At 39.7% G+C, this 11210-nt stretch overlaps 1 protein-coding gene across 1 annotated transcript; it reads left to right on the top strand.

Annotated features, from left to right (window-relative positions):
- The first annotated feature begins 8293 nt into the window (after positions 1-8293).
- On the top strand, positions 8294-10972 carry LOC149650599 (uncharacterized). The gene is made up of 4 exons (XM_089849108.1): positions 8294-8380; positions 9554-9604; positions 9719-10574; positions 10632-10972. The coding sequence occupies exons 1-4, from the start codon at positions 8294-8296 to the stop codon at positions 10970-10972; spliced, it is 1335 nt and encodes a 444-aa protein (XP_089705234.1).
- Positions 10973-11210: the final 238 nt, after the last annotated feature.

The following is an 11210-nucleotide window of genomic DNA, read 5'->3' as shown; positions in this document are numbered from 1 at the left end:
TATAACTTCCCCACTATCTGTCCACCTAAGCTTTTCAGGGTTAGTGGACAACTGATCAACGACACTTTGTACATGCCCTATATATTTAAGGGGGATATCGTCTAACCAAGCCAAGTTATAATAGTTGGAGGTCGGTTGGGGGACCGTGGATATAGGTTGCCTAGCGATAATTTGTAAATTATTATATCTTTGTAGAGTCTGTTCGTATAAGCGCCATTTTGAAGCTTGGTCTAAATCTTTACGAGTTAAAATAACATTCATTTCATTGTCCAATTCCGAAACAACTTGTTGTTGGGGGTGGGGAAAGGGGTCGCTTTTAAAGGTAGAGCTAGGGACAAGGACCATTATCTGAGCGTACTGCATTTTTACTGACTACCTCCTGTTATGGCGTCGATAATAGAGGAAACGAGAGGGAAAAGGAAAAAAAAGAAACTACCGCCCTCCTGAACTAGTATATCACGTTTTGTTTTCCAAGGAATTCTCTTATTAGCAATTTAGTTTTGCGGAATGTCTAGCTAATCTAGCTTTTTGACTTTTATTTAATTTAACGTTACCGTGTAACGTATTTTCAACACACTCTGAGATTGCGTCAATTAAGGGTTTCTTGGCGTTACGTAATATGATCCTACGTTGTTTTCGAGGGAATTTGGCAATAACGGAGAGCAAATTTCTTTGCGACCGAACGGCATAAGGCATAGTGACTAAAAGAAGAGATGGCTAAAAACCCGTCTATTATTATAATTATTTGGGAATGTAAACTTCGCAAGGGTTGTCGGGAAATATTCCAGTCCTAAGTCTATGATTCTCAGGGCATCTTTGTTGTAGATCAAATAATAAATATCCGAAAGGTAAACTAATAGCGTCACGGTAGGCGTCGACAGCGAAACGCCATTTATCGGCAAACATTTGTCTAGCTATTATGGAACTTTGCAATTTGTCTCTAAGAGATTTCATAAGAATAAGATAATGAGCGTTCAAAGAAACATCTCTAGAGTCTTTGGATCGATGGAATACGTTTTGGACGATATAAATTACACTCAAGTTGCGATGATGCGTTCCCTTGGTAAAAAGAGACCCAACTTCTCCTTTGTTCTCGGTCATCAAGTCATCAATGATTAAAAGGCAAGGCTTACCGCCTGAATACTCTGATAAATCTGGCATACCGTGTTTGAAAACCACAAATTTTCTCAAACTTTCGAAAAAAGGTTGCCATTCACCGTGGAACCAATGTATTTCGCTTATATTAGGGGAAAACATGGCTTCTCTGTTCTCTAATATTTTTAAAACTAATTGAGTTTTCCCGCTTTGCGACGGGCCTGCTATCACCATGTTAAAAGGATGGTAGAAAGGATACATGACCTTACCCTTTGACTTTCAACGAACGAATGAGATAAAGATTGTAAAGTGTTTGTATATATATATATAGAAGAAATTCGAAAATACACGGGATATTTAAGGAAGCATTGACGAAAAAATTAGTTAATCACAGGACATTTCACCGAGACGAAAATGACTAATTGATAATATTGATCAAAAACAATATGATTAGACTTTATATAATGACTAAATACATGCTGACTAGATAAATAAATACATAAATAAATATCACCGAGACTGACTAGATAAATAAATACATAAATAAATATCACCGGGACTGACAAGATAAATAAATAAATAAAAAAGAAGAGACCCCTCACAGAAATAGATACTGGCAAATGTGCTCAAACTCGGTAACCGTATGGTAGCGTGCGGAAATCTTCAATTAACCTAACCTTATCCACCACAGTTCTATAAACCTTGGACTGGTCGACACTTATAACAGTGTGATCAGCCTTTCGGCGTATTTGCTTGGGGATTGGTACTTGGATTGGTTCCGCCGGCGGTTCGTAAATGCCTATAAGCCCCATTAACCTATCCATGTTAACCAAATCTTTGGTGGTATGGTTAAGTCGGAACCCCTTTAACCTTCATCTCGACGGCTGTCGATCCAGTATCAGGGTTCACAACTCGGTATGCGTAGTTCTTACATCCACCACTCGCATATTCTTCGATGTAGGCCTGGGGTCCGTACTTTTCAAGCTCATTGGTCATTTCACCGAGGAAATTCCCAGTTTCGATCTCGACGCCCCCTGGTGTGAAAACGTACAGTATCGAATCAGTGTCTGTATATAAAACAGACTCGCCCAAGCGCTCTAAGTAGGATTAAAGCTTAATCCGAGCCATGACAGTGGTGTACGCTGCGATCGGAACACTGACATTTTTATTAATTGGGTCAATCTCGTTGATATAACACCACTTAGCAACGCAAATGTCGTCGCAAACTGGTATCAACGTCTTGACCTCAATTGCTGGGTCATAGAACAAGTTAAAGAACTTCTGTGGATCATCGAAGACTTCCACCTTGTCAAGCCGAGTCCTCTCACCAAATTTGCCCCAAAACGAATTCAAACAGAGTTTGGCGATGGTACGCTTGCCAGCGTTCTTCTCGATACAGCTAGGATCAAGTTTTACCCCTTCCTTTTCGTAGTACTCGGCAACGTATTGATCTTTCTGCGCTTGGGTTACTACGTCAGAAGGCCAGCCGCTACTTTCCTGTTTTAGCTTCAGAATACTTTCCTGTTTTAGCTTCAGAAAGCAGTTGACGTAATTGTTATAAAGCCCGCCTGATATAGTTACGGGGTCGTACTGAGATATTTTATACGACCAGGCTTCGTGGATTTTAACAACCAGGTAACCCTTTCTAACCGCTAAATGGACTTCGTCCGCCACAAACGTCCCCCTAATAACTCTTTCCTCGTCGGAATGTGTACAATCCCCCTGATATTTGATTTCAGCGCACAGCTGACACAGGGCAAAGCACAATTTCCCCCCGATCTTTTGGGGTAAAACGGGGTGGAAGAGGTTACGAGGGGGCAGGATATCCAGTTTAATAAAACCTTCAATCTCGTTAATGGGTGGGAAGTTGTCTGTCAATATCGTAGGGTGGCCGTAAGGTAGTTTACCGTATTTGTTACACCATGGATATAGACTAGTGACGTCGACATATCGAATCTCCTCTCCCAGCTTAACCTTGTGATGAAGACACAGAGCGGAAGTACGTCCCCCGAAAAATGCGTTACGGGGATTAAGCGATTCCCACGCGTCGATTTGGACATGAATGGAAGATAGAAAGGTGTTAATTTCGGGCTTTTGCTCCTTCAATTTGTGGAATTCGCATTCCCACATTTCGATTACCTTATACCCCAGCTCCCTAAGCCTCTTATTACAGTTTAAAGTATCAGTATAGCGGGAGTGCAAAGTTTGGGTGACGTCACCGTGCGAAACCAGGTCTCTGTTTACCGGGAAACAGGTTCTACACCCGTGCCAAAAACAACCTTGAAATTGGTAGACGACCTTTTGATCTGCGCCAAGATCGTCTACTAGAAGCCCGTCGACTTTAATGTTCAAAATTTTAGGTTCTGAACCGTTAAAAGCCGACTTAATTATGACCCCGCGCTTATGGGCTTCCCACCTCAACCACTCGATGGCTACTTTAGATTGAGGGTCTTTCATTCTATAGCCGTGAGGTGTAACAATTCCAATTGAATTTGGCGCTAGGTGGTCCTTCCTGAAAACGGCGTTGCAGAGCCCGGCAATTGTCACGGCAGTGTTAAAAGGGTTAACGTCCGCAATCTTCTCAAAAATCTCCCTGTACTTTAAGCACCCCTCTCTTAAAATCCTAACGTCCAAACGGCAATAATGTATCAACTCTTCAACATAGTTGAAACCTTTTTTGGCTTCAACTTTTTCGTTGTACCATGAAATTAAAACCGAACGTTGTTTTTCGGTTAGCCTGTCTGGCGCGTAAGATTCTAAAAGAGGCATGCTTTCCCTCAAGACATAATTTGTACTCGTAGGATCTTTTGGATCAAACACGTGTTCGGGAACAAAGTTGAAGAGCAAGTGCGGGAAATGTCCCTTATTTAAATTAGGGTCTAAGCCAAAAGTGGATACAAAGCTAGATAAGGGGGATGCGATGAAATTTAAACTATCTATAAATGTCAAATTCTCATATCGAATTTGCATTATCTTCGTTCCCGTCATTATCACTTGAGGGCGCCACGCTTTGATGGCTAACATGGCTTTGTACAGAAATTGTAAATCGTACCCCTTCGCATTAGGGGCGATAACTGTTATTTTGGGAGAATTGTGGAATTGTTGAAGATAATTTAAAAAATCCAGAACAGGATCATTCCCGAGAAACACCCGTTCTCGAGGGCCGCAGGTGGCGCAAGTAAATTGATCAGATTTCTCGAGAATGCATTGATCACAGATTTTTTGAGAAATACATAAGATAGGAGTATGTAGGAAAGCATAAGGGTTTGAAGGGTCTGGGGTATTTTGAACACATTCGAGATCATAAAAGATAGTAACCGAAGGATGGGTCTGAGCTTTTTTAGCAGCGGGATGGGCTTTAGAGTCGGTAACCTGCATGAAACAATAGTGGGGGTGTGGGTTGAATTTATTACAGATGACGCAATAGACTTCCCCGCAGTTGTGAGGTGACTTGCGTTTCCCCATATCTATTGTTTTTGCGCAACGGGGGCAATTAAAAACCCTTTGACAGACTGATAGGGTTTTGCTTCCACTAGCCTTATGGGCGTCAAAGCATTCTTGCCCCCTAAAGTCGCGATGACAAGTACCGCATCTAATTTTCCCCCCTCGCAATCTTCGGCCCTTTGACAGGAATAACAATACTTGTTACAAGCGTGGTTAAAATCTAAGTTGTTATACCCCACAAGGCACCTTTCGCAGAAAAAATTAAAACGGAAGAGAGGGCTAGGTTTGGTTATGACGTCAAAATGGTTTTGATAGTTAAAAAGGTATAGCCGCGGCTTTGGATTACCATCGGCACCGGAAATAAAATCTGCTTCCCCGAAAATACGGTAGGGGGCGTTTGCTCTAACTGTAAATACTACGACCTGGTAATCAGCCAAGTACGATTGAAATCTAGGTAGAGCACCCGCCCCCGCGCATTCGTCCAATGGTACTTCCGCAGCCACGGCTAATTCCTCCGCCATCTTCCTAAGCCTCTCTCCTCCCTTTTTCCTAATATCCGAACGACATAGTGCTTTGAAATCCGCCTCGAGGCTTTTGTCAAGGGAATGCATTGTATGCCCCCTGTGTATTGTAGCCAAAATTAGAGCACGTGGGAGGCATAGCTGATCGTTATTTTTGATTTGTATAATGCATTTCTTCTCCCTGGCAAAAGTCTCGAAGCTACAGATACCAATAGCCTTGCAACGCTTGGCGCCTTGGGGCAACCTCACACGCTGTATGGTTATTCCTATAGGACCGAGAAAAAACTTTGAACCCCCTTCGGAATTATAAGCCTTATCCGCGACTACTTCTAATATAAATTCAATATCTATTTGGTCTCTTCTTCTAAAACTAAAGTCCGCGGTTTGAATGCCTGGATTACTAATGCTTGTCATTGAAATTGCAATCATGTCATCGGGCAAACAGTCGTCCAAAACGTATTCTAGGAAGTCGCTTACAGATTCGACGATGTTGTTGTCGAACTGTACTTCCATTTCCCATCCATCAAGATTAAAATTGGGGAAGGACACTACCCCGCTAGAAAGTACGTTTACACCTGGTGGTGCAACTAGCGGAGATGGAGGTGGAGGAGTAAGAACCCAACCCCCTACCTGTCCTTCCCCTTCATCCATTGACTCATTCTGAGATGGAGCTATAGGAGGGGTAGTATAACCGTCTAAGAAAGAAACATCGTCGTTTTGAAACGCCTCTTCCAGAGGCGACAAAGGAGGAGAAGGGCTATTGTTGGCCCCAGACTGCGGGGTAATGTTAAACATAGACGGGGTTGTAGAATAGTTTGCCATAAACGTGTCATCGGCATTTAAAAAGGCTATTTCTAACGAGTCTGGAAAGTCGACTAAAAAACTATCAACTTCAATAGGGAGTTCAATTTCTACATTAGAGTTGGCCATTGCCATAACTTAAAAATACAAATACCACAAAATACTAATAATAAAACTGAATAGGCCTAAATAATAATACTAAAACACAAAAATATACTAAAATACTAAAAGAGTAATGTACTTCTAAAAGTCAAACACCAAGTTAAAATGAAATTACTTATAAAAAAATGAAGTTATTTATAAAAAATTGAAAGTACTTATAAAAAACTGAAAGTACTTATAAAAAATTGATAATACTTATAAAAAATACTAAAAGACTTGTGAAAACTAAGTTAAAATACTAAAACACTTGTAAAAAATTTAAAATACTCAGAGTCAAATACCAATACTAAAGCACTAAGATATGGGCTCGGAAAAACTCACAAGTTTTGTTTGGGAGCAGAAGATTTCTTGGCTTGCATCAACAGCGGTCAGAAGTAAACTGATGAGTAGCCTAGAGTGATCCGCCCTTTTATACTTTCGTGATACAATTAGAAAAATAGATCCCTCTCAATGTCATAAACATGTCTTAACACGTTTGGGCTAGTCATAAAACACTCTAAATATAAATTCCATTGATAACAATACAACTGGTTCGACCACGCCCCCTTTAAAGGACCTAAACCATCTGGTGTGGGGTCCAATTAAAGAATTGACAAAATAAATTCTTTTGTTCAAGTTCAGCCCTCTTTTATGGCCATAGAAGTCTTGGAATGACCCAAAAATACATAGGGAATAGATGCTTTTGTTCCGCCCCCCTTTTCAAGGTCATAAACCAACCTGTGGGGTGGCCCAATTAAAGAAAAATAAATTCCCATGCATCTCAGGGACCCGAGGTCATTCACCCCCTCCCTAAAGCCATAAATCATTTTGAGGAACTGTCAAAGACCAAATTGAAAATAGGAATGATTTTGATAAATTTAGTTAGAATTTATTTCAACGAGGTTTTGTCAAGACTGTAGTAGGTATAATAGCAATACAAAGAACAAATTAAGGAAAAAATTATATTTATTTCGAGTTACATTTCAAGTTTTCTTTTGACTGGTTATTTTATAATTTAGAAACGTAATAAGGTGTGGAATATATTACAACAATTGGATCTAGCTTTCATGTCGCAAAAGTTCTTGAATAAACATTTCAATCATAGCTTTCTCGAGATTAACGCGTTTAATTCTTAGTACAATATCGTCATTCGGAGTAAGTGTTGTTGGTATGGGTTGGGTTAGCGGAATGACTTTTTCTTTCTCCCACTCTTCTTCAGGGACATCTCTGTACTTTCTGTTTGGTGGCATGTCTTTAGTCAATGGGTTTTGGATGAATATAGTCATGTTATTTGTTGGTAATCCTTGAAGTAATGGACAGTCTGCCTTGAATTTCTGATGCTCTTCGAAAACATTATCGTTAGGTTCCCATCCTCGTAGCGTTAAGTCACAAAAATGGCATTTAACAGCGTCCGTCCCCGAACTTAAATAGTAAAACCCATGACGGGCTAGTTCTGACGGTTTTACAAACGTACTCACAAATGCGCCAAACGTTTCTAGACGTGTAATTTCTCGATTCATCTTATCCTGGCGGTGTCTAACAATCAAATAAGGTCCTGACCAAATCAGACGCTATTTATATCCCAAATAAGGGGATGAAAGGTTAGATTGTAATGGACGCGGTTACTAAGCAGACGTTAATTCGCGAAGCTCTTTCAAAGCCAGGGAAAATACTGGCCGTTACTTTCATCCTAGTAACTGTATTTCTAGTTGAATTTGAATTTTGGTATTTTAAAAATATTACTTTAATTTCGGGTAACGCAACAAAGACATAACATGTTGAGACTTGTCAGGATAATGCCTTCGGGGCAAACACCTGGAAACAATTAAATGTTTTGTGGTAGGAAGAGTCACCAACTAACAAAGCAATGAATCCGAAAATAGATTCCATTCATAACAATACAACTGATTCAACCATGCCCCTAAACCCATTAAAACACGTCTTTATAGTAAAAATAAAAACGGATGGGGATAAATTCTTTTGTTCAAGTTCTGTCCCTTTTATGGCCATAGACCAGTCTGAACGATTGTACGTATAAATAATAAGCCGATGGAATGTCTTAACACGTTTGAGTGAGCCATAAATCACTCTAAATATAAATTCCATTGATAACAATACAACTGGTTCGACCACGCCCCCCTTTTAAGGTCCTATTGGGTGGGCAATAAAGGGCAATAAAAAAGCATCAGTCAATATACCCTCAGACTAATTATTAACCCCGCACTCAAGAAAATCTCGCGATAAAGATCATTCAGTCCTCAGCTTTTAAACCGTAAAGACCTGCCGTAAGAATGTCCACCAAAGTAGGAGGTCGTGTTTTAGATTACCGCGTGAACGCCCGTGTTAGACTCGGGGCTGAATGTTATGCCGTTTTCGGGGTAAATGGGTATGAGCCAAGCCTGCTTTTGACAAAAAAGGATGCGACTATTGTCAACATCTCGGAAGACGTTTTGAAGGAATTTATGGAGGAGTGGACGGAGATCTATTCAGCTATGGAAAGTGGCGACTGGGGTTATTATCGTTACTTGAACTTGAAAGTAAAAATAACCGTTATGGAGGGGGCTATAGTATTCGAGGATGGCAGCGTATTCACTCTAACAAAGGCCGAGGCAGGGAAACTGAACGAGAAATTTAGTTTTATGAGATTTCACTTCAAGCTTTTAAACGATCAAGCCGAAGTTATTAAATGCATGTATGAAGCGATTGTAAAACGCATGAATGATATATATCAAAAATATTATGTAAGTCGCGGTACTATGTCTCACAATGATTACGACCGTGTAAAAAATTTCCTAGCAGCGTGTATAGTTCCTTCGAGAATTTTCGAAGATTTTTGTAACTTGGTTCGTGACAAAAACTTGACGCGTAAGCTACAATTATATAATTTATTCTACATTTGCTTAAATAACGACGCGTACATTCGCGAATTAATTGGAATCGATTGTGTTCATTAAAGGTTTTTGACTAAAATCTGATTCATAATTATAATAAGCCTAGAATAACCTACCATAAGCCTATCCTTTTCAGGATCTACAATAGCATAAGCCTAGCATAAGCCTATCCCTACAGGTATCATCCAAGTGCCGTCATCAAAAATTCGCCATGACATCATACCAATACACTAAAAATAAATTCAAATTTCCCGCCAAAACCATCACGTGACGTCATCAATCCCCCCATCTCCCCCTCCATCCCCCCAACCCCAGGGATGTCTCTATAAACCCAAAAATTTTACTCCTCCCCCAAAGGGGAGAAAGAAGGGGGGTAACATTTTTGGGTTTATAGGGACATCCTTACTCTCTCAGGATGATGAAATTTCTAGAATGTGTCCCGGCATAAAGGAGTTTGTGTCAGTGCGAGTAGACTGAGTGAAAATTCAAAAGCAAAAACGCCTCCTACTTGCTAATATTCGAGAAATATATATTCATTTTAAAGAGAGGAATCCTGATTTAAAAGTGGGCTTTTCTAAATTTTGCGAACTACGCCCTAAATGGTGTGTTACTGTTGCATCACGGGGAATTCACAAAGTTTGTGTTTGTGAAATTCACCAGAATTTGAAACATAAAACAACGCCTTTACCGAGGCGAGAAACGTACAAGGATGTAATGCTCCAGTTTGTTTGTTCAACAGAAAACAGGAAATGCATGTTGCAAAGATGTGATGATTGCCCTGGAAAGGAGAATTTCATCACCTAATTAAAATCCCTTTTTGCTGAGGATGGCATTGCCCAGGATAACAAGGTTTGCTTTAAACAATGGTTGAATCCAAATGGACAAACAAGGCATCAAGAGCTGACGCAGTCAGTCAGCGAATTTATTGAAGACTTTTCAAACTCTATACTGAAAGTCCTAGAGCACCAATTCGTTGCTAAATCGCAAGCCCTCTACTTGAGAAAATTAAAGGAAAACCTGCCGAGAAATCATGCTATAACCCTAATGGACTATGCGGAAAACTATTCACTTGTAGTTCAAGATGCTGTTCAGGGTTTTCATTGGGAAACTACCCAAGCTACTATCCACCCTTTTGTCACCTATTATCTCTGCGATACAGAAAACTCTTTGAAATGCGTAAGTTGTTGCATTGTTAGTGACGAAACTGACCATGGAGCAACAACTGTCCATTATTTCCTGAAAGTTTATCTGGAGTTTCTCAAAACAACTATACCAAATTTGGAACATATCCACTACTTTAGTGATGGTGCTGCGTCGCAATATAAAAATTGCAAAAACCTTTTGAATCTATGCCACCATCAGACGGATTTCAATTTAACTGCGGAGTGGAACTTTTTTGCCACTAGCCATGGGAAAAGCCCTTGCGATGGAATAGGGGGAACAGTGAAACGACAAGTTACAAGAGCTTCATTACAAGAAACCGTTAACAATCAGATACTAACGCCGATACAATTCTTTGAATGGGCCAACAAAAATGTTACATCAGTGAAGTTCATCTATGTATCCAAAGCAGCTGTTGGCAATCACAAGGAAAAGATTTCAGGACGACTTTCAACTGCATCGACAATTGTTGGTACCAGATCTCATCACAAATTTTCACCTCTCACAACTACCGAATTAAGTATGTTCAGACTATCTTTCGATGACTTCAGTACAACAGTAAAAGTTGATTCTTCAGGTCCAGAATCCATAGCTGTTTCATTTGATGACATTTCTGTAGGACAATATGTTGTCGCAGTTTATGATAAAGAATGGTATGTGGCTCTCATCGAGCAGAAAATCTACGAAGAGAACGATTTTCTACTAAACTTTATGAAACATTCGGTTAACCCTCTTTCTCTTCAGTGCCCTAAGAAAGAAGATAAATGTTTTGTACCACTACAAAATATTCTTTGTATTTTGTCGAGTCCAGTATGTATTGGCAAGACGAAAACGTTTCATTTAAAAAAGGCCGATGAAAAAAAATCAAGGAACGTTTTACTAGTTTTGCTTAGCTACGTCATATGCATAAAACATTAAAACCCTCAAAATTATCAAATATTTCATACATTTACATTGGCTTTTGAATTTAAAGATAGCTTTTGTCATAATAAAAGAATTTAAAAATTCCCAAAATTTGAAATTTGGTTTTTTGTTACCAGTTAAAGGGGAGACAAAAACACCAAACCAATCATAAAGGAGGTGAAAGATACGCCCTTGGGGTCTCGCAAAAAGCTAAAATATTTTTTTTAAAGTTGGGCCACTTGCCGTTACGCGT

This window comes from Phalangium opilio, unplaced genomic scaffold (assembly GCF_054372755.1).
Source record: "Phalangium opilio isolate 3A_F unplaced genomic scaffold, DU_Popi_V2 ptg000085l_1, whole genome shotgun sequence".
In the NCBI taxonomy this organism is placed as follows: Eukaryota; Metazoa; Arthropoda; class Arachnida; order Opiliones; family Phalangiidae; genus Phalangium; species Phalangium opilio.
The sequence above is the reverse complement of the archived record's forward strand: the minus strand, read 5'-3'. Positions and strand labels throughout refer to the sequence as shown.